Source organism: Dunckerocampus dactyliophorus, chromosome 5 (assembly GCF_027744805.1).
Source record: "Dunckerocampus dactyliophorus isolate RoL2022-P2 chromosome 5, RoL_Ddac_1.1, whole genome shotgun sequence".
Taxonomy (NCBI): domain Eukaryota; kingdom Metazoa; phylum Chordata; class Actinopteri; order Syngnathiformes; family Syngnathidae; genus Dunckerocampus; species Dunckerocampus dactyliophorus.
In genome coordinates, this window is record NC_072823.1 from 20,987,993 (window position 1) to 21,011,515 (window position 23,523).

At 42.6% G+C, this 23,523-nt stretch overlaps 3 protein-coding genes across 10 annotated transcripts in view; 1 reads left to right on the plus strand and 2 right to left on the minus strand.

The window, feature by feature from the left end:
- The window catches only part of LOC129181511 (membrane-associated guanylate kinase, WW and PDZ domain-containing protein 2-like), a 133,875-nt gene extending 124,153 nt beyond the window's left edge, over window positions 1-9,722 (plus strand). For 2 of the 7 annotated variants that reach the window (XM_054776800.1, XM_054776803.1), the window contains 8 exons: window positions 814-1,006; window positions 1,088-1,321; window positions 1,435-1,620; window positions 1,701-2,016; window positions 3,932-4,151; window positions 4,238-4,381; window positions 5,024-5,162; window positions 5,350-6,292. In XM_054776800.1, coding sequence (XP_054632775.1) covers window positions 814-1,006; window positions 1,088-1,321; window positions 1,435-1,620; window positions 1,701-2,016; window positions 3,932-4,151; window positions 4,238-4,381; window positions 5,024-5,162; window positions 5,350-5,549 — 1,632 coding nt within the window. In that variant the 3' untranslated portion in view covers window positions 5,550-6,292. Of the gene's footprint in view, window positions 1-813; window positions 1,007-1,087; window positions 1,322-1,434; window positions 1,621-1,700; window positions 2,017-3,931; window positions 4,152-4,237; window positions 4,382-5,023; window positions 5,163-5,349 lie in introns of all 7 variants that reach the window. The other 5 variants (XM_054776798.1, XM_054776799.1, XM_054776802.1 and 2 more) reach the window with 4 other exon arrangements.
- On the minus strand, window positions 112-17,869 carry ergic2 (ERGIC and golgi 2). The gene is made up of 13 exons (XM_054776804.1): window positions 17,101-17,869; window positions 16,923-17,031; window positions 16,795-16,841; window positions 16,455-16,522; window positions 14,484-14,524; window positions 13,998-14,099; window positions 13,598-13,690; window positions 12,758-12,813; window positions 12,569-12,667; window positions 12,401-12,498; window positions 12,154-12,316; window positions 10,962-11,041; window positions 112-9,734 (listed from the first exon to the last, which is right to left on the minus strand). Exons 1-13 carry the CDS (start codon window positions 17,204-17,206, stop codon window positions 9,636-9,638), a joined length of 1,161 nt encoding a protein of 386 aa, XP_054632779.1. The 5' UTR covers window positions 17,207-17,869; the 3' UTR covers window positions 112-9,635.
- Window positions 17,870-20,913: 3,044 nt separating this feature from the next.
- Window positions 20,914-23,313, minus strand: kxd1 (KxDL motif containing 1). 2 transcript variants are annotated; one of them, XM_054776772.1, is made up of 5 exons: window positions 23,062-23,307; window positions 22,744-22,860; window positions 22,510-22,662; window positions 22,375-22,421; window positions 20,914-21,812 (listed from the first exon to the last, which is right to left on the minus strand). In XM_054776772.1, exons 2-5 carry the CDS (start codon window positions 22,839-22,841, stop codon window positions 21,547-21,549), a joined length of 564 nt encoding a protein of 187 aa, XP_054632747.1. In that variant the 5' UTR covers window positions 22,842-22,860; window positions 23,062-23,307; the 3' UTR covers window positions 20,914-21,546. The 2 variants fall into 2 exon arrangements, with proteins under 2 accessions (XP_054632747.1, XP_054632746.1); XM_054776771.1 differs by having other exon boundaries at window positions 20,923-21,812; window positions 23,180-23,313.
- Between the last annotated feature and the right edge of the window lie 210 nt (window positions 23,314-23,523).

The window sequence follows — 23,523 nt, forward strand, 5'->3', positions numbered from 1 at the left end:
TGGATTTTTTTGATAATATCATGACTTTATTTTCGGAAAATGTTTTTTTTTTTTTTCTAAAAAGTACGATTTTTTTCTCATAAAATTGAGATTTTCCTTCTACTAATATCACAACTTTAATCTCGTAAAATTGTAAAAAAAAAAAAAAAATTCTTGTAAAAAGAAGAGTTTTCTCTGAAAATGACCACATTGTCTCATAACATGACATATTAGATAGATTCTTTATTCATCCCCAACAGGGGAAATTCATGCGTCCACATGTGAAAATGTGTGATCACATAAAAATCACAAATAATACTATAATAAACAATACACACAATATATGCCAAAAAACTCAATACCACAATATCAGTCATACTAGTGCTATTAATAAATAAAGTGGATATAATCAACAGCAGCTTATAATATTACAGTCTTACTATAATAATATTCTCCCAAGAAATTATTGTAATATTACAATTTAATAAATTCAAAATAAATACAAAGTTTTTTCTCATAAAGGAAAGATGTTCTGTCTCCTTTATTTATGGGTTTTTTGATTCGAATAGCATATTACTCTCATTATTTTCATTTTTTCTTGTGAAATGAAGAGCAGTTATTAAAATGATATGATTACAATAATATTGTCATGAATATTGTCATTCTCTCTTGTTTGTCTCACACACACACACACACACACACGTAGAGCTGCTCAGTGCCTCCCATACTGAGTAAAAGCCTTGCTATTGTGCTCTAGCAGTGTCAGCATGTGTGGTCAATGCTAATGCTAATCTCTGCTGCTAATAGCCACCTTTTCTTGTTGTCTTTAAGCAGATTGTCATCGGTGCCATCATCGAGAACACCCCCGCCGAGCGTGACGGGCGACTCCGGCCGGGCGACGAGCTCATCTCCGTGGATAAAAACGTGGTTGCCGGGAAACCGCACAAGTATGTCATTGACCTGATGCACGCTGCTGCTCGCAACGGCCAAGTCAGCTTGACTGTGAGAAGGAGGGTCCAGATGCTCGGTGAGGAACACAAAGATTGTTAATGATGATGATGATGCTGTCCCTGTAACATATCCTGAATGACGTTTTTTTAACCTCCAGGTGAGGCGTGCCCCGTGAACGGCCGCAGTCCCAGCTTGGTGTCCACTCAGCACAGCTCGCCTCGAAGCGACACGCCTTCGGGCCCACCTGTGGTGTCCGTGGCGTTGGCCGGCTCTCACCAGGAAGGCTCAGCCCTGCAGACCAGCGATGTGGTCATTCACCGCAAAGAGAATGAGGGCTTTGGCTTCGTCATCATCAGCTCTCTCAACAGGCCCGAGAACGCCGCTGTCATCAGTGAGTGCATAATTGTGTATATATTTGGACACTTAATCGCTTAGTACTGAGTATCGTCAACATAGAAGACGTTGGACTGGCGTTTTTTCATTCTTGTTCCTTCCTGTTTCCAGCTGTGCCCCATAAAATAGGCCGTATCATCGAGGGCAGCCCGGCAGACAGATGTGGCAAGTTGAAAGTGGGCGACCGCATCCTGGCCGTGAACGGACAATCCATCATCAGCATGCCTCACGCTGACATCGTCAAGCTCATCAAAGACGCTGGCCTCACAGTCACACTGCACATCATCCCAGAGGAAGGCAAGTGCTCTTTTTGTGTGACAGTAACGTTCAACTCATCAACTTAGTGTGTCATCAGTCATGTGACCCCGCCCCCACAGGGTCCCAGTCTGGGCCTGGCTCAGAGAAGCAGAGCCCCATGACACAGAAACATGGTGCCCAGCCCAGCCCCGTAGCCCTGACCGGTCCGGGAGTAGCCTCGCAGCCTGGCCAGGTGGCCTCTCAGCCGTGTCAAATGACGCTTCAGACGGGCCAGCAGGCATCGACCCAGCCCGCTCAGACACCAGTTCAGACAAGCCAAATCCTCATTTGTCCTCCTGCATCGGCGGCATCGCACCCGACGCCGGCTGGAACCCAGCAGAGCCCCGTCACGCATCCCGCTGGACCTCCGCCTCAGCTCTATCTCCACGACGGCAGGTATGTGGACCAGTTGTACTGAACAGGCAATGCTTCAACTATTTAACACGCTTAACTGTCCTACAAGTATAAAATGATGTTTACCATGTAAGACACCTTAGAAAGAGGGAAAAGGAAGGTGTTCATCGAGTGATACTATCACTACTGGCCTTTTGTAGGTACTGTTGGAATTCAAAAATGTGTAGTATGTTTTGGTGACCATCTACTTGGTCAAATATGGTAGTGACCAGCCAGACTCCTTCCTATGTCGTGGTAAGTTCTATTTCTGGTTCTATGGTTCTCATCACACATTTCCTCGATGCCTTTGGTGGCGTCATGAAAAAAGAATTGTGTGTGGAGTTCATCCCCTACATTCTTTGTTTGACTTTTGTGGCTTATTTTTTCCCAAAAGTGTCAGTTGAACTGTCAGGCCACAAGTTTAGTTCCCCTGACTGACATCTAACTCGCTTAATTGGTACGGGAAAGAGGCCCACATAGAGCACAGGCTCTGCCAAGGTCAAAAGATCCAAAACATCTCCATGGTGACTGAAAATTCACACTTGACGAATGATACTGTTTCACTGCACACCTGTAGGTGGCAGTAATGTACATATTTAATGTACATTTAATGTTTTTTTCACCCCAGCTCCATCTGCCAGATGAGGTGGATCACTGCCCCCATTTGGACCCTAAGCAAGTGGACTGTCACGGCAAATAGTGGCATATCTTGGGGTGCAAAATATCAAAAAGAAAAAAAAGTGATAATAATAATTACGGAGTTACAACAGGTGCCTTCATTGTGTTGCATGCCTTCACCATTGCTCTGCACCGTTATCCAGATTTACGCCAAAATGTAAAGGGTTTTTCACTTAGCACATGTGCAACAAAGGACATTTATGGACTAGATTATGTCGTTTTTTTGTGTAATCATACTAACTAATGGCAATCAAAACATTGCCTCCGCACAATCAACAATATTAAGGCGCAGACTAGAAGGGCACATGTCCTAGTGATGGATGGAAGACACGGGAGGGCTTTAAAATGTGACAGATGCCAAAGAAAATCAATAGAGGAGAGTGTGCCAACATCTCCTTTCTCGCAGTGAAGTCGAGGCAGGAAAGCCAACTTACTTTCCAGAGTAACACCAGTAAGCTTTTACAGTCACTGACAGTGAATAATGCACCTCCAAGGTATCTCTTGTATAATGCACCAATCCTGCAATCACTGACAGGCGTGTGTGTGTGTGTGTGTGTGTGTGTGTGTGTGTGTGTGTGTGCATGTGTGTGATGGAGAAGAATACATTTGAGAGTAGCACTCTACCCCAGCTGTGGCTTTCTGCCCATTTTACTTGATGAAAGTTTAAAAAGCAAGATTTTTTTTAAGAGACTGACCCTCTAGGCTGCATACAAAAAAAGAATGAAAGAACACTTTCATATTCTTTACATTTGTGTTGATAAGACACTAAAACCAATCCAATGTAGGCCAAGCTAGTCAGACTACATACAAAATAAAGACCAATGCTTTTCTCAAGTAGTTGTTTTCATCCACGTTTGTGCGCGCTGGGGGAAGAGTCAAATATAATAGTAGATGATGGAATAGATTATATGTAATTATTTTAAAAATATTATCCTATTATTTTAATTCGAATTCATTTTTTATCTTTTTTTAAATTGTATATTCATGAATGTAAATATCCAAGGCTGGGTGCATGCATGTGTGTATCAGAGTATCCCTCCCAACTCACACACACACACACACACACTTTGTGCACATGCACGTGTGCATCCCAAATGTAACCGTGGAGGAGCAATTTCAATAGTCAGCTAAGCTGTGGTGTGTAACATCTCCTTGTACCCAGCGAGCACTGTACTCACGTCATCCCTTTTGCCCAAACAAGACTCTCTCAGATTGTGTTGCTTTCCCCCCCTCCTCACAGGTCAGAGGTTAAAGCCAGACAGGATGTCAAACCTGACTTCCGCCATCCTCCGTTCACTGATTACAGGCAACCCCCAGTAGACTACCGTCACCCACCGGTGACCGACTATCGTCAGCCCCCGACGCTGGACTACCGGCACCCACCTGGCCTGCTGGACTTCAGACAGCACCCTGCGGCCGCACAGTTCCCCCTGAGCATCACCGCAGACTTTAGACCACAGGTACACAACCATGGCTACCTTTTCTGGATCACTATCTTTACCTGCTGTGTGTTTACGATGATGATGGCGTTGTTGCTGCTCTGCAGGACTTTGATTACTTCACAGTGGAGCTGGAGAAAAGTTCCAAAGGTTTCGGTTTCAGCATTCGTGGAGGCAGAGAGTACAAGATGGACCTGTTTGTGTTACGCCTTGCAGAGGACGGCCCCGCCATACGTAATGGGAGGATGAGGGTGAGCACGCATGCACAAGATGATGGGTACCGCAAATTATAGCCGCGGCGTTTATTTTGCTTAACCGCAAGGACAGGACATTAATTGGAAGCAGGCAATAAATGGATTGGCTGTTATTTTTAGCGTAATGAATACATGCGCATCATGTCAAGCCATACATTTCTGTATGGAAGCATAGTGTAGTGTCCCCACACAGTAACACAGAGACTTGCCCAACTCAAACATATCCACGCGACTCAGTTTTCCCATCTAGGAAAAAAACGACACATCAAGATGCAGAACCTTTGTCCCGACAGTCAAAAGTCACTGAGACGTTTGGTCGGCAAAGTAAATACAAACAGAACAGAAGAAAATTGTGTGCGTTCTCAGTAAGTCATCACAAAAGAAATGCTGCTCCGTAAAACAGTTGAAAAGCTAGCGTTTCAAGAAATCCTGCAAACGTTTGACAGTATGAATTGCCTGTGAGAAAACACATGTCACAAATGCTGATTCTGCAATTTTACAGACTGAAAGATGTTGCTAATGTTTTTTGACACAGCACTATTTTTTGACTCGGTTGTTAATTGAATAGAGATGTTAATTGCCGTGTGTACAGTTTTTTTAGGGTATGGAAACACTGTAAAGTCTGTGTGTTTCCTTCAGGTGGGGGATCAGATCATAGAGATTAATGGGGACAGCACCCGGGACATGACTCACGCCCGGGCCATTGAGCTCATCAAGGCCGGGGGCAGACGGGTCAGACTGCTGCTAAAAAGAGGCACGGGACAGGTGCCTGAATATGGTGGGTGTTGGTTCACTCTTTCTCACGTTCACATAACAAATTAACGCGTGTCTTTCCTCCATAGATTAACAAGCACACGTTTCTATTATTAATATTTGTCTCCGTGTCTTCTACTGTCTATAATTGCAAGTATTTTTTGAGTGGAATGACTGGCATCTACTGTCGGCTTTTACTTGCCTTCTCTCAGGAATGGTACCTTCCAACCTGTCCATGTGCATGAAAGGTGACACACTAAGCTCCCCCTATTTCTTCCTAATGGGCCACTCTAAAGACACGGTTTGTGCCAAGCTGCATGTCTTCTTTCTTCTCGCCATGCTGAGTCATACCGTTTGCATGATCATGGAGTCATGCACAGACAATTCTGTGTGTGTTGCTGTTTTCAAATGAGCCTCTACATGTTTGTTTGTACTCATACCCACTATCTGTCACACAAATAGGAATGTAATCTACGGTAAGCACGACATAGGAAACAGTTGAGCGCTCCAGTCATAGAGAATGTTTGACAGGCAGATGACTATTTCTGCAGTCAGTTCTTAAACACAGCAGAGCACTGTCATATCCACCATCTTTGACTGGCGCTTTTGCAGCAGATCTTTAAGTGCACTCCTGTTGTATCGAGTCTATTTGACTCGTGTAAACATATTGCTTATGTTTTAATTGACTTTATAATTTATATTATCCATTTGGTGAGGTAAAAATAGTGAAGGTATGACACAGCCTTGCATTGACATTCCAGTATATACAAGATAGGAAAAGGAGTGGAGAGGGTGTCATGCATGACTTGTGTGTGACTACAATATACGCACACATTGCCCTAACATTTTAGTTTGCTTCCCAGATTGTACAACTTTTAAGGTGTTTATGTTCTGAGGTTATACCCTGTAGTTTCAATGTCCAGGTGTCCCAATACTTTAGTCCATATTTGCATGCAAATGCAGTGGATTATTTTTCTTTCCTCCCTTCACGCTTGTCTCTGGTCTCCAACAGACTGTGTCAGCCCCTGGGATGCCCTTTCTACAATCCACTCTACCCTGCAGGAAGTGACCCTGGAAGTCCACCAGAGTCCATTGCCTTCATCCCATCCAGCCGCATCCCTGGATTCCCCTCATCAGCTCCCTCTAGAGGCCACGGTGTGCATGACGGCAGACAAAGCTCTGCAAGTGACAGACCACAGCTCCTCGGCTCGAGGGGCCGCAGGTGGCAGGTCCACCCAGAAGAAGTGCACAGTCAGGGGGTCTGCGGAGGTAGACAGGCAGCCTCGGGCTTTGCCTACTAAAGCTGTCTTGGGGAGGCCTGCTGAAAAAAGAGAGCGACAGAGGAACACTTGCTCCCCCTGCTGTGACAGAAAGGGCATGAACACCCAGGCGGTGGGTACTCTCTGGCCTTGGGACCCTTATGTGAGCGTCACTTCCAACGGAGCCTCTCTGGCTGGTGGAGATGCACATGTGAGCCTCCAGGAGAGGCTGCTGTCCAGAGGAGTTTACCCCAGAGAGGAGGAGCGCCCCAGTGGCCACGTTGGGCTCTGCTGCCCCTCTAAAAGCGGAGAAACACCACCTGCAAGGAGTGCAGGTACTTGGAACATGCCTGGGCCAGATAAGCTGCCTGGCACCCTGAGGTCTTGGACCTCCACTGTCAGCAGGTAGAAAGGATCCTGTGGACAAAGCTCACCTATATCCTCCCCATCCACTCTTCATAGTTCATTCATTTATGAGATGATTATTACACCCACCACCTTAAAGAGCAAAACTCTCACAGCTGTTGTAACATAGAGTGTGGACTCTGACAGAGACAAGACTTTTGGTGGACATGTCTCCGAGTATATACTGTAAAGATGTCAACAATATGTACATGTGGTGTTTTATTCAAACAAGAAGACGACGGGGGGAAACACCATTACGTAGGATCCAATTCTCCTACCTGGGCCTCCGCTACATATCAAAGACACGTCACCAAGTGGGCGACCCATACAGGTGGTTTTGTGCATGAAATGCAAAACAAGAGGACCACTTCCTTCTCTTTTTTTTTATGAAACTGAAGTCGGTAAGAACGCACACCTCTGAGTTATGTACACAACTCGATCATAACCATGCAGTCATTGTGCACTATTATTATTATAATAAACCTGTCTTGTATTCATTTAAAGCTCCAACAAAAAAAAAAAGCATCGTCCAAGTCTATATTCCCCATTTCTATGCCTTTTTAACTGTGCTATGTGTACCACATCACTGTGGGAGAGGGGCATCAGTAAGTGTGAGGAAGATGATGGACAGGGGAGGGCGGAGTGCCTTACTCAAAACTAATTAGGGAGTTTTCGACAGCGACACATATCAGCAACGCCTCTACAGTGCAGTATGACGTCACTAAAGCTAGTGTACAGCGTCTTCATGTCAGTGTTATAGCATTACTCTTCATTCTAATAATAATTATAATAGTCATGATCAACTCATTGACATTTCTAGGTGCTTTTTTTATTTGACAGTTTAACCTCCAAGGTGGAATGTTACGTACTTAATAAATGTAACATGGCAACATGTTGGACTTTTGACATCCACATTGCAATTGGCACCCTGATTTGCTCCTCAATCTTAATTCTTCATTGCACAAGTATAAAAATAAATCAATTTCTTCATAGAAAAGCTTAAAAACCAAGCTTTTTTGTGACGGTTATTCCAAAAGGGGACTCAACAAGGTTGAAAATGCTTTTTTAAAAATTACTTAACAATGCTTAACTTCTTTTTACATTTCTAGGCCCGTTAAGTAAAAAGGATGCGTGGGACAACTCACCTTTTCATTACTTCCTGAGTGAGTTAAGAATGTTAAAAAGTTACGTCACATCTATAGTTAATAGCGGTGTTATGATGGGGCCAGTTTGACCCAGGAACGGATCATTTCCATTATTTCCTATTGAAAAATGTTGACATACACAAAAGCTTAAAAACAAACTTTTCAAAGCAGTCATTCTCCAGGGTCAACATCATTTGTTCAAATCAACACTACTGTTTTTTTTTCTGCTTTACTATTAACTGTGCTTAACTAATTTTTCACTTGTAGGAAGTTTAAAATTGAGATGCATGGCTCCAATCACCTTTGCATTATATCCTAAGTGAGTTAAGAATGTTCAAACGTTACTGAAAACATTGTCTCTACAGTTAAGAGTTATAATGGTGACGGGTTGACCGTGGAACAGATCATTTCCATTATTTCCAATTGGAACATTTTGAAATCCAAACAAATGCTTAAAAACAAACTCTTTCTAAGCAGTAATACTCCAGCGTCAACAAAGTTGAGCTTTTTTTTGGCTTAAATTTTTACTACAGTGTTTACGAGATAAAACTCAACTTTTCATTGCTTCAAACTTGAGGTTTGTGTTCCACCTTAGAGGTTGTGCTTTTTGTCACTTCAGATCACAACTTCTCAGCATCTTGTCTATTTTTTTTCCCCCCCCACATACACAAACACAAATTAAATTGCAGTCAATAAGGTGTTTTGTTTGTTGAGATTTTGGATGTGCCTGAATGCAGCATGTTTGTCTGAGATGCTAATAGTATGTAAAAAGTCTTTGGCCAACACCAGCGTTGTTGTTTGGATGAACTTTTTCCACGGCCTCGTAAAAGAGTAAACATTATTTTCAATTTAAGTAACTTTCTGCTTAATTTTAAGTGTCAGCCTTATTATTAGTTAACAATTTCAGTGCATGCTATCCAACTATGGAATGAGTCAAAATGTAGTGTCAAGCGGAGGTTACATTTAAAAACTTGATGGCCCAAGACTTTTGCACAGTTGTGTTGACTAGACTGATGTTCACCCATACGTGTCTCAATTAGACAAAGCTGGTTTGTGATGTGTATTAAGAAGTTATTGAGCTCTTTTTTAAAAGGTATGGCCAAAAGGTCAAAAGTGAGAGAAAATGTCCTCAATCTCCACACTCACACCTCTGCCCTGCCTCCCTGCCTATTGTGAGTCATTTTATAAACCGTAAAGAAAAAAGAAAAACCTGTGAAGAGCAATGGCACCCGTCCATCCCAACCTGCATTCGTGTGTTGGTGTTGCTTCACCTTGTACAGCTGTATTCCTACAAATATGGTTTACTGTATCATTGATACTGTAGTTTCAAAGACGTTAACAACTATTTTTATGAAATGCGACAGTACTGATATATTACATTTTGCTATGAAAAAAATGTTAAAAAAAAACAAACCAAAAAAAAAAAAAAACTTGTTTACCGAAAGATATTCTGAAATACTGTCAAATAAAGTCTTGACATGGTGGACGAGAGATTGTTTACTTGTCATGATGATATATAGAACAAAGAATGAAGGTTTGATTTAATAAACATTTACACGTAGGCACCTTTTGTGTGTGTGTGTGAGTGTGTGTGGTATTAGCCTGTAATCCACCTTCAAACACTCAGTTTGCTTTGCTTGCGCATTTGTTTTTCGTGTTGTTTTTTTCAAGGGCACATTCATTTACAAATCAGGATGACTGTGATGTCAGCTGACTCACAACGTTGTTTGAATCTGCGGGAGGCGAAGCTTGATGGTTGGCTTGCTGCATATTCACAGGATCCTCCTCCTAAGATGATCATGTAACAAAAAAAACATAAGATAACAGGTGTTAGAAGTATTCATCAATTCTAGAGGTGTAACCGTACGCCACAATCACGGTTCGATACGTGCCTCGGTTTTAAGGTCACCGTTTGGTTTATTTTTGGTGCAGTACAAGACAAGACTGCAAGTACAAGACTGCTTAGCTTTAATGATTTTTAAAATGAAACTCGAAAGCTGCAAACTGCTAGCAGCTAATTCTCCAATAAATACAATTCTAAAACATAAAATTAAAATGAAATGGCCGAGTGGTTAGCATGTTGGCCACACAGTCAGAAGATCTCGGTTTGAATCTCCGTTGGAGAATCTCTGCAGAGTTCGCATGTTCTCCCTGTGCGTTTTCTCCGGGTACTCCAGCTTCCTCCCAAAACATGCCATCCATTCATCCACCTTCTTCGAGGTTGGGTCACGGCGGCAGCAGCCTAAGCAGGGAAGCCCAGACTTCCCTCTCCCCGGCTACTTTGTCCAGCTCCTCCCGGCAGACCCAACTTGTCCTTGGTCTTCCCTGAGGCCTCCTACCGGTTGGACGTGTCCTAAATACCTTACCAGGGCATCCTTACCAGATGCCCGAGTCACCTCGTCTGGCTCATCTCAATGCGGTGGAGTAGCAGTTCCATCAGAATCTCTCCCGGATGACAGTGCTTCTCACCTTATCTCTAAGGGAGACCCCAGCCACCCTACGGAGAAAACTCATTTTGGACGATTGTACCCTCGATTTTGCCCTTTTGGTCACTACCCAAAGCACATGACCATGGTAGGAGCGTGGATTGACCGGTAAATTGAGAGCTTTGGCTTTGCCTATATGTGCCCTGCAATTGACTGGCAACCAGTCCAGGGTGTCCCCCACCTTTTGCCCAAAGTCAGCTAGGATAGGCTCCAGCATACCCTCACGACCCTAGAGAGGATTAGGCCGCATAGAAGATGGATGAATGAAAGGAAATGAAAGTTCCATATAAGATGAAGTGCAGCATTAATAGTTCCAACTTGTTCCCATGTCTAGTGAACAATGACTGGACTGCACTGCACTTGTTTACGGAGTAGAGGTGTGGCTATATGACGAGGCAGGTACGCTTCCTGTCCCTTACTTAATGTGTACCATATGGGAACTTGGTACGCCGTTAAACCGTAGTGGAAAATCATATTATGAATACATGTATCGTTATATCCCTGCTAAATTCATAAGTGGGAGAAGCACCTTGAGAGGTTTGTAGATTCCCATTTGGAAACGGCAGCAGACCACGTCCACCAAGAAGCCCACCATGCCGTGCAGCATGCCTGCAACAAAGACAATACTTCATACTTGCATTTCTTAGAGAACAGCTGGTGGTACACACTACATCCTGCACTTAAATTACAATTTTACTTTGTGACACATAAAGGGATGGTAGTGTTACATAACAATTACAGGATAAAGAAACTAAAGTAAGTTTTGTTAAAAAAAAAAAAAAAAACAGAAAAGTCTTATTTTTGTGATTTTTTTTGCTTTAAAAATGTAATTTAAAAAAAATTAAATAATCAGCATTTAGAGATACAGTAGACGCTTTTGAAGGGATATGGTATATATTCATTTATGTTTTTTTCTATGGATGCACTCATTTTCCAATTCATCATGAAATAGTAGTTTAACAAACAAAGTTGGACAAAACACACATTTCTATAGTAGACTTCATGACGCGAAGCGCAGCCATGAAACAATTGACTTTTTTCCCTACATAAGTAGCTGCTGCAAGTGAACGGATACCTTTTGTTGTAGATATAGGCATCTTACCGCTGAGTTAGTTTATCCGTAATCGGAATAATAAAGATCAAAGTTGCATTATCCGTGTGTAGCTGCCGACATCTGTTCTCCACATTTTTTATGCCGCCGCTGCCGTGGCACAGGAGCAAATAAGGAGGGGGCTTAACATCAGCTGACTGATGTCATATGACATCTACAAAGTGACGGTTATGATGTAGGAAACACGCGACCAACACTACCTTTGCGATCACCATAATGGGCACCCCTGATATAGCATATCTGTCCATTCATACACTGTTTTACTTAACATTGTTTTCAATGTGTGGCAGCTTTTAATGATCCATTACATGTATACATGTAGCGGAAACCCTGTATTTCAAACACCCATTAAACTGAAATAGGCTGTTCATCAGCTGATCAAAACTTTAAGATAAAACAGCCGTCTGTTTCAAGAGAATCCTGGAAATAAATTGCTTACTGAAATTTTTGTCTCGACTGTCTCAATTTTTCACCTGGCCTTAAAATTTTGTTCAGGAGTGTACAGGTAGGTGTAGGTGTATCTTAGGTAAATATCACATGTTAAGGTTGAACAATGCCTGTAGTTAAAATGTTCTAAGTGTGTGTGTGTGTGTGTGTCTATATAGTGTACCTGTAGTGGAGAAGATGCCTCCAACGATACCACAAAGCCTGACAAGAAATTTCCATAGTGGCATGTGCTGCTCGCTGACTTTCACCATCAGAGAGCTGATGTCGTATTTCATGAAGATCCCTGAGATGCCATGGCTGCCGGCAGCGTGGTTTATGGCTCGTTCCTGCAGGGGACAAACACATCCTCCCCATTAAAAAACACTTTCACGCTGTTGTGAGCAATGATGTTTTTACAAATAAAGAGCTACCCTCTCTGTGACTGAGTACTGGTGCATGTCGGCCGAGACCTTGTAGGTGTTCAGTTTGGTGGGAACGATGGTAATGAAGTACTGAAACATGTGGTTAGCTGAAAGAAACAAAACAGTGTTACCTCGGAGACCACAAAAAGACGGTGCATGCCAACAGAAATGTCCTACAGTCTGTTGTGACTTTTTCTGTGCCGTCGAGAGGGCTGATGATGCCTGGGACGTCTTCTCCAAAAGACAAGTGGTCGATGCGGTGAGAGAAGTTAAAACCTACAATGAAGACACTAAAAAGTCGAGCCAGAGTGATTTTGACAACAAACTAAATAAATGATTGGCAAAGAAGGAAGTAGGCAAGCTGACTGTCATGGCTGACGAGAGCTGCTAGGTGGGCATGGCCTCGGGGATGTGGTATTGACCTGTGCAGAGAAAAATAATGTGATAGTACTTGTGTACAGTGATAGTACCAAAGCTAGCATATTATTAAAGGGCAGCCTACTATGCAAAATTTTAATGTTTTAATGATGTTATAAGAGTAATTTGTGTCCCTAGAGTATGTTTTTAACAACAAAACATCAGAAAAATCTTCAGGGAAGGCTTCGCTATACATCTTAAAACAAAGACCACTATCCGTCAGTCAGCTACAGATGTAAGTTTGGTCATTTTGTTTTTCCTTCATCCAATAGGCTAACCTAGCATGATGTTGCTCTTAAAACCTGAGTGTACTGTTAGCGCGCTAGTTCACATAGCTATGCTAGTATTGCCAATGTTGTGTCCTCCTGCCCCCCTGCTTAATGTTACATTTTTGTATGTGATATATGGCATCTATTATGTTATATTACGTGCAGAGTTAGTGCATATGTAAACAGTTGATAAAGTTAATAATAGTGCTCCTTGGAGACAGACATTGTCAGAGACAGGCATGGACAAAGTCAGCTCATTAGCTTTAAAGTTAGAGATACACAAAGCGGTTTGTTCTCTGAAGGGCTTACTAAAAGCACTTTTAAAAATGTTTAAAATCCATCATAAAGGCTTTATTTTGGACAATACACTTCCAATCCACTACTGTGGGACCTCTGAGACTTATTTAGAATGTTGAAAAATACTAACACCTTTACTGTATATGTATTTGTATTTGTTTGTATGTATATGTGTGTGTGTGTGTGTGTGTGTGTGTGTGTGTGTGTGGGTGTGTATACATACTTGCCAACTGTGATGTGAAAGTTTCCGGCGACCTTGTTGACATACAGATGTCCATGAATCCTACAGGCCGACAAAGATGAGCTGCCATCCACACTATAAAAAAACAACACTGGTTCATCTGTAACTGTTTTTAAGTGCCCTACCACATCCAGCAGGTGCTGCTGTTTTACTTCATTTCTAATAAATATTTTAACACAGAGCCGTGATTTAATTGAGCATGTATAAAACCATGTCCAACAATCTTTATCGTGCTGCTTTGGGAGTTATTTCCTTGGCAAACAAGTTGAGACTGAACCAACATCACCTCTGTTGGTTGCAGCCACAGAGTATAGTCCATTCTGATGCAATAACAACTCATTTCACATACAATAAAGCTCTATTTCGTTGGGGAAATTAGCACCTGCTAATCTGAGCAGATGGAGCTCCTTTTACCGCAGTCTTGAAGATCAAATCCTGCAGGGAGTGCTCCGCTCTTAAACGTTCCTGTACGTGAAGAAGTGTCCTAAAAAAGTTTCAAAAACAAACAGACAGGTGTCTCGTCAGGCAGTAACTCAAAGTTTGTGTTTCACTAACTTTCCTACTTCTCGTCTTATGTTAGTGATTCACAAGGCTTCTATGTTTCACTTAGCAGTTTGTTCTACATTATCCCAAAATGTTGGTATGCCCAAATGAATTGCAGACGTTCTGAAGAAAAGTCAACATTAGAAACAATGACTTATTACACTCAATATCCAATAAAAGTCTGTGAACATGAAGTCTGTTTTATCGGCATATAATATTAACAGTAAATATATGGTTAAAAATGCACCGTATCACCTGCAAAACATTTTATTTCATGTTTTATGCTACTTGTTTGATGCTGAAAGATGTCATCATGTCAACTTACATGTGCCATAGTCTTTGCTGTGGCGACAGGTCAAAATTAACCTAAAAATGTAGGGAAGAAAAACATTCATTCAAGAATGAAATGTGTGAAAGAACATTCAATGACTGGCATTTGTATTTTTTTTTTCGTTTTTCATTCTTAAATGCTACTCAATTTATAGCTATGCTAAATACCATCGACAAATCTAAAGTTTGAACACATGTGCTCATGCTATTGAACGAGAGAGTGCTTTTGACACAATTCATCTTCATTAAAGTAGAGGGAGAGGAAATATACTGCTCAAAAAAATTAGAGGAACACTTTGAAAACACATCAGATCTAAACTGGGGAAAAAATGATCTTGATTATCTTTCCTGATAATAAGTGGGTGATGTATTAGTAACAAAATGATGCCACATAATTTGATAGAAATGAAAATGATCACCCCAATAGAGGGGGGAAATCAAAGACACCCCAAAAATGAAAGTGAAAAAATGATGCAGCACACTGGTCCATTTTGCCAAAATGTCATTGTAGCAACTCAAAATGATTCTCAGTAGTTTGTGTGGCCCCCACGTGCTTGTACGCATGCCTGACAACGTCGGGGCATGCTCCTAATGAGACTACGGATGGTGTCCTGGGGGATCTCCTCCCAGATCTGGACCAGGGCATCAATGAGCTCCTGGACAGTCTGAGGAGCAACCTGGAGGCACCGGATGGACCTAAACATAATGTCCCAGAGGTGTTATATTGGGTTTAGGTCAGGTGAACGTGGGGGCCAGTCAATGGTATCAATTCCTTCATCCTCCAGGAACTACCTGCATACACTATGCACATGAGGTCGGGCATTGTCGTGGACCAGGAGGAACCCAGGTCCCACTGCACCAGCGTAGGTTCTGACAATGGGTCTAAGGATTTCATCCTGATACCTAATAGCAGTCAGGGTGCCATTATCTAACCTGTAGAGGTCTGTGCGTCCTTCCGGGGATATGCCTCCCCAGACCATCACTGACCCACCACCAAACCGGTCATGCTGAATGATGTTGCAGGCAGCATAACGTTCTCCACGGCATCTCCAGACCCTTTCACGTCTGTCGCATGTGCTCAGGTTGAACTTGCTCTCATCAGTGAAGAGCACAGGGCACCAGTGGTGTAGTTGCCAATTCTGGTGGTCTATGGCAAATGCCAATCGAGCTCTACGGTGCTGGGCAGTGAGCACAGGGCCCACTACAGGACGTCGAGCCCTCAGGCCACCCTCATGGAGCCTGTTTCTGATTGTTTGGTCAGAAACATTCACACCAGTGGCCTGCTGGAGGTCATTTTGTAGGGCTCTGGCAGTGCTCATCCTGTTCCTCCTTGCACAAAGGAGCAGATACCGATCCTGCTAAGGGTTGAAGGACCTTCTACGGCCCTGTCCAGCTCTCCTGGAGTAACTACCTGTCTGCTGGAATCTCCTCCATGCGTCCAGGTACCGCAGTGATGCCCTGGTCCAGATCTGGGAGGAGATCCCCCAGGACACCATCCGTAGTCTCATTAGGAACATGCCCCGACGTTGTCAAGCATGCGTACAAGCACGTGGGGGCCACACAAACTATTGAGAATCATTTTGAGTTGCTACAATGACATTTTAGCAAAATGGACCAGTCTGCTGCATCATTTTTTCACTTTCATTTTTGGGGTGTCTTTGATTTCCCCCTCTATAGGGCGATCATTTTCATTTCTATCAAATTATGTGGCATCATTTTGTTACTAATACATCACCCACTTATTATCAGGAAAGATATTTAAGATCATTTTTCCCCCAGTTTAGATCTGATGTGTTTTCAAAGTGTTCCTCTAATTTTTTTGAGCAGTGTATATAGTATGTACATTGGTTTATACGATCAATTGAAATATATTTAACAGGAAAAACATAGCCTTTTTTAAAGACAACATTAAATTAAAGAATTTTCAAACATTTTTGAAGCCCCATTTGAACATTCAACCACTCACCTGTTCATATTTAAGGCCATCAGAAGCAACCATTGTCTCAGCCAGGTCCAGAACATCGGCACCTATATCTGCATCATCAAAAACACAAAAATTCAACATATAGTACACACAACATTAGCTACACTTGCACACTCTAATACATGTACTGTCCTGTATCATAAACTCTCCTTTACCAAAATACGTTTGCTCATTTTGAGGTATTAATTAAACAATATATTTATTATTGTAGTTGCAGAAGTGCACTATATCATACTGAGAGATGTTTATAATATCCTGCTCTCATGTAGCTAATGAAGTGTCCATGTTTGCATCGAATACTACTTAAAATCAAATTACTTACACTGACACCTCATGGCTACTGTGATGTCGATGTTTATCCTCAGTTTGCTGCACCGGAAAGAGCAAAATACATTTCATAAGAAATAACAACATGGCTGTCTTTGAACATGGCTGTCTGTGAGCTCTCACCTGCTGAAATCTTTGTCTACTTCGTACTCATATTTCATCCATGTGTCTCTGTACACGAAAAACTCCAAGAAGGCTAAAACAGCCATGGCGCTAAACGCAATCAGAGACACTAAAGGAGGGGAAAGGGTTTCAAAAAATAAGTTATTGGGGTACAGACTGCTGATTGTGGTCGTCTTACCTGTACCCCCGCTGGCTGATGACTCCACGTAGCTCTCGGGTACTTTGGGAAAGGCGTCCAGCTCTTTAACCAGCGTTAAAGCTTTCTTTTTGTTCAGTCTCCTCATTTTGGTGAACGTTCAGGCGTCACCCTCATCAAAAAAATAATGTTGTTTGACGAGTTTGTCTTTTTCGGTGAGTCAGTTTGACGTGCTGACGTATAGCACCATAACAGTTGCTAGCTAGCAAGCCGGTAACGAGGCTAGCCTGCTAAGTAGGACATAGCAACGAGTGAACCGTCGTCGATTAGTTAGTAATTTTAAGGTTGTCAGGTCAGTCGACGATTAAATTTTACTTTGATGAATTGTGGGGGAAAACAACGAGGAAATGGAAACGAGGATAGCTATAGAACAGTTTTTGTTTGGGGAAGAAAACCCCACACGTTTTGACTTTGCGCCCTCTGGCGGTAGATGCTGGCAAACAACAGGGACGGGTGCACAAGTCATACCAATTACCAATCAGCCCTCCCGTTTTCACAGGGAAACTACCGCATTTTGCCCTTCTTCTTCTTCTTCTTCTTCTTCTTCTTCTTCTTCTTCTTCTTCTTCTTCTTTTAGTTTAATGGCGGGTTGCCACGTTTGCAACCGTGACTTTACAGGTGCATACCGCCACCTACTGTACCACAGTATGTAACATGGGCCATGTATCTTATTTTATACAAATTCAGATAATGAGGAAACTACTTATGCTAATAATAATATTAATAATAATACTATAATAACGCATTTTGTCCTTCCTTCCCAGTGTCAGTTTATCGTGTTTTTCAAGTATTTTAACTTTGAGGAGGGAAAGCCCTCTCGGGTTCTGCCGGAGCAGCACAGCTTCCCGTCCGCTCGGCAATCCTCTGGCAACATCGGCATGACAGCAGCATCCATAGACCAGTGCCATAGACATAGTAGACGCCGCATCAAGCGCTGAGCCGTACGTCAACGTCGCCGCCATATTGGATGTGTCACATCCGCCGCTACTCAGTGAGAACAGAAACATGCAAAACAAGACGTGCTTTCACCATACTACAAAAGTCCCCCACGACGCCAGAAAAAGTCTCTAGATTTGTCGCTAGTCGCTTTTGAGAAAATATGTCGTCAAGGGGGGTTGGAATGTCACCAGATCTAGTAATAAAATCACCAAGTTGGCAAGACTGGGACAAACCCATTCGATGCGGCGGCGTCTATGTCTATGACGGCATTCCACAATGACGAGGCATGCTTCAGGTCTTCAAAATAAAAGGTGTGCAGGGGAAAATTCTCATAGAATTCCCTTATTTTCCTGGAACATTTCCATTATTTTATAATGCAAATTTTGACAGGTATAGCACGTGTTTAGCTCAAGAACAGTTTTTGAGTCACAAACAAAATAAATTGGTGACTGGAAAGGACATACATGGCAAGAGGTCCACTGTCTATACTAGAGTTTTAAACTATTTTGGTTATTTCCTGACTACACTTCGGGAACACAATATCAGAGCAGCTTGCTGACACTCTGAACTTGAACTCGGAAAGGCTATTGAGTTGTCAATGCAACAGTCTGCATATAGTATGCAATTCACTGTTTGATGCAAGATGCAAGATAACAAATGTGCTAAAGGCCATCTTTAAGTAAAGGCTACTGCTGACTCATTTGTTTAATAATATATGATAAACATTTACCTGCACTGATTAACAAATCATGCTAAGACTCTGCTAGCTTCATTGTGGACATTAAGCTAACAGGTTAATTTCCACAACACAGACTGGCACTGGCAGCTTTGTTTCACTCTGCTCAGCCAACAGGCTGCAGCTATGAGGCATGGTGAAGGCAGTAGTGGACCAAACCATTTCATGTAGCTATAGCAGGGTGCTCAGTCAATGTTGAAGTTTACTTTTAGTCTGTGTGGATATTTAACTGTTGCTACCAAATACAAGAGATTGTTTTAATTGTTTTCTGACTATATAAAAAAAATCACAACCAGATAGCAAAATTATTTACCTATTTACTGGGGCCCTTGGAAATGTCCTAACTTTTCCCCTCTTTGAGAGCCCCTGCCCAGGTCAAATGACAGGGGAGTCCAGAACAGAGAACGACCAAATGAAATTGCCAATTTTCTACAATCAAAAGAGATGGATGTAGATATCAACACCATCGATACTTGCATTCCACTACAGAAAGAATGCCACATCGTCATCAGTTTTAAGTTCACCAACAGGCAATTCTAAACTGCAATTGCTGTTGATGTTGATTGTTGTTGATGGTTTGGACATGTCCAGAGGAGAGATAGGGAATCTATAGGTAGAAGGATGCTGAGTTTTGAACTGCCAGGCAGGAGGCCAAGAGGAAGACCAAAGAGGAGGTTTATGGATGTAGTGAAAGAGGACATGAAGGTAGTTGGTGTGAGAGAAGAGGATGCAGAAGACAGGGTTAGATGGAGGCAATTGATTCGTTGTGGTGACCCCTGAAGGGAAAAGCCGAAAGGAAAAGAATTGCTGGAGCAGGGAAAGAAGCTGAAAGGTACAGACGTCTACATGACTGAGCATCTGACAAAACGCAATGCTAACATCGCCAAGAAAGTTTGCAACTGAAACCAAGAGGGGTAGGATTAAATAAACTCTGCTTCTGGACCCCCTGCAGTTTGCTTACCGGCCTCGGATCGGAGTGGCCGACGCAGTGATCTACCTGCTGCACAGATCACTGCTACACCTGGAGGACAGCGGGAGCGCTGTGAGGGTCATGTTTTTTGACTTCTCCAGTGCCTTCAACACCATCCAGCCGTCACTACTCAGAGTGAAGATGGAGAGTGTGGGAGTAGACCAACACCTGACTGCATGGGTTATAGACTACCTGACCAACAGACCACAGTATGTGAGGCTCCGTCACTGTGTGTCTGACATGGTACTCTGCAGCACAGGTGCCCCTCAGGGTACGGCGCTCTCCCCTTTCCTCTTCACCCTCTACACCTCGGACTTCACACACAACTCCACACAGTGTCACATCCAGAAGTTCTCCGATGACACAGCCATCGTTGGTTGTGTTTCAGAGGGGAATGATCTGGAATACAAGACGGTCATCAGGGACTTTGTCAGCTGGAGTGAGCTTAACCAGCTGCAACTCAACACCAGCAAGACAAAGAAGATGATCATTAACTTCCAGAGGAAGACATCTCACTTTACACCGGTGAACATCCAGGGAGCGGACATAGAGTTGGTGGACAGCTACAAATTCCTGGGTGTTCACCTTAACAACAAGCTGGACTGGTCCGTCAACACCCACGCCCTCTACAAGAAGGGCCAGAGTCGCCTCCACCTGCTAAGGAGACTGAGGTCCTTTGGTGTGTGCAGGACTCTTACGGACCTTTTATGACTCTGTGGTGGCCTCAGCCATCTTCTATGCTGTGGGCTGCTGGAGAGGGGGCAGCACGGAAAGGGACAGGAGCAGGATCAATAGGCTGATCAGGAGAGCGAGCTCTGTCCTGGACGGTCCTCTGGACTCCGTGGAGGAAGTGGGGGAGAGAAGGATGTTGGCTAAGCTGACATCCATCTTGGACAACACCTCTCACCCGCTACATGACACTATTGTTTCCCTGGGCAGCTCCTTCAGCAGCAGACTGTTACACCCACGGTGTAAGGAGAGGTTCCGCAGGTCCTTCATACCGACCGCTGTCAGGCTCTACAACACGTGCACCACCTGAACCATGTTGTAGTCACTATGCATTCTTTACACTGTACTCTTTACTTGCGTATCTTGCTTGCTTGCTGCTGTAACAAGTTAATTTCCCCGCTGTGGGATAAATAAAGTACATACAATACAATACAATTCTTCCTACTCCTTTTCGGACATGTGGAATTATAACATACATTCCAATGCATGCATGTTTGAAATAAATTAAACCATAACCAAAATGTATATACGGTAGCTAATGTTGTATGGACAATATTATTTTTACCCCTTTCATCAAAGTAGGCATATTCATATGGATTTTTGACTTTGCGCCCTCTTGTGATGGAGGCTATTAAACAAGAGAAGATTGCACACTTGTGGTGTTTGTTGATGTGATGTGATCTTTGTGTGTATCACACTTCCATGCCAATGGACAATGAAGTGGTTGGGTCTAATTTAAAATTTATGACTATATTCCATGTTTTTTACACGAAAGCTTGCATTATGACATCATCCTCTATTACTTTAACATTTTATACAAGGGAGAACAGTACCTTTACATGATAAATGGCATGACACATTCCTTCAGGGTGATTTCTAAATATAAAATTAATTAAAATAACATCTACCTGATAAGCAAGACAAAAGTAAATGTGCTGATAAACATACACCAAAAAGCCGTCTTCAGAATCATGTGTGCAAACACTAAAGGGACAAACACAGTTTAAAAAAGATGTTGAAGCTCAGTTGTCATAACTCAAGTCCATCCGCACCCCTAACACGACTCAGCAGGCACAGAGTCTGGACCCTCGTCCTGGAGGCCGGCCGTGTGATGGGCGTCAGACGTGGGCGTATCGGGTGGGTCCTGCGAAAGCTCTCCGGAACATCTGCTCACTGTGGGTGAGACGACGTCCGGGCTGGTGTCGCAGGAGTCTGTGCTCTGGCCCGAGGTGGCTGTCGTGATGGTCGTGGCACCACTAGGGGGTGCCGGGTCGAAGTCGACGTCGTCGTCATCCTCCAAGATGGGCGACTCGTGGATGTCTATAAGAAAAAAAAAGTCAGGTTTTATTTTTTTGCAGTTCAAAATTGATGTCAGCCCACATTGTAGCTCATTTGACCTCACAGTAGTGAACAGCTTTGCTTTTTCTTTAGCTTTTCTGCAGCATTCATTCCAAAAGAGCCTCACCTAGGATTTTTAAGACAATAATAATTTGAAAAGAGAAGAAGATACCCACTAAAGAATATCATTTGTTATCAAAGTTCAGGTACTGACCAGGAGTTGTTTCTTGTTTTTACCTTTTACGACGCTTGGCTTCTTTTTACACTTGTGCATCTGCCAAGTAAAGTTAAGACTTGAGTGTTTTATTGTTTTTATGTCCTTAAAGGGATAGTTCACATTTTTTTGACATGAAGTTGTATGACATCACCATCAGCATTGTACTATAGCAACAGTGACTTATCCCCCCCAATTGATCCCATGAGTCCAGTTCTGGTCGGAGATTACTTCCTATGGGAAAATGTGATCTAATTGGAGAATAAATTGTATTTCACTGAAGAGGTTCCCCCATTAAGCACAGTATGAAGTTTAAAAACGCTGACTTACTACTAAAAGCTTCAGGATATTGCTTGCCAATCTTCCCTTTTAGCGTCCTAAAGAGGCAAAAAAAAGCAATAATCAGAGGTTTGATGTGTTTGCATGTGTGTTTTTGCATTTGAACGGATTTACAATGTCCTGTACCTGATCCTTCGGAAGATGCTGTCCAGATCTTTCTTCATCTCCACAAGTGTACGCGTATGGAGCAAGAAGCGTTCGTTCATTTGCTGCAGTCGCACATTTGACAGGCCGTTGAAATTGATTAGCATTTCGTTGGTTTTCTCAAACCGGTCAAGCCTGTTCAAGCAAATATGTGAAAGAATGAACAATGAAACAGAATCACTGTACCAAAGTATATGTTTTAAAACTGTTACTTACATGTGTCTCTGAGCCTGGATGATGGCGTTGACGTCCTCAGAGTTCACCATGCTCAGCATCCTGTTGCAGAACACGTCGGAGGCTGTGGGCTCCTCCATGATTAAAGACGGAGATAAACTGCAAACAGAGAAGCTATTTTAGGAACAGAATTACACACACAAACGGTCACTGACATAAAAGCGATAAGCTATCGAGTGTCTTGACAATTAAACAATGATTCCGGAAGAGTCCCGAAGACATTATCTTTCCCAGTTACTCTAGGGACAAAACGCTTACCACTAAGAGTCACATACTATGTTTAATTACTGTGTCTCTAACCTTATCTGCCGATGTTATTTGACTCTTGCATTGTGCAGCGATGATACACTGAATTGTGCCTGACGCGTTAAAATCCACCTAAAATAACAACCAAATAACACAAATATCGACCACATACTTCAGGTACCGCAGAATGTGTAATCGACGACGTATTTTCGTTCAACTAAACAGTAAGGCAGCCTCGGCAGCATAAAACATATCCTGACAGTTGACTGCGAAATCAAAACAAAGTACTTCCGTGTTATAGTGACTTCCGGTCACGGGATTTATCATTTCCGGCGTTGCCTTTTTTTGTTTCCGTTCTTCATTGACAATACCGTAAGGAGCAAAGGTATACCATTACGTAAGAATCACTGTTCTATAGTTACATTACATTAAAAGCAAATATTTCGAAATATTACGTTAAAATGAAAGGAACTAGCCCATAGCAACATTTATGATCACAGACAGAAATTATAAGCA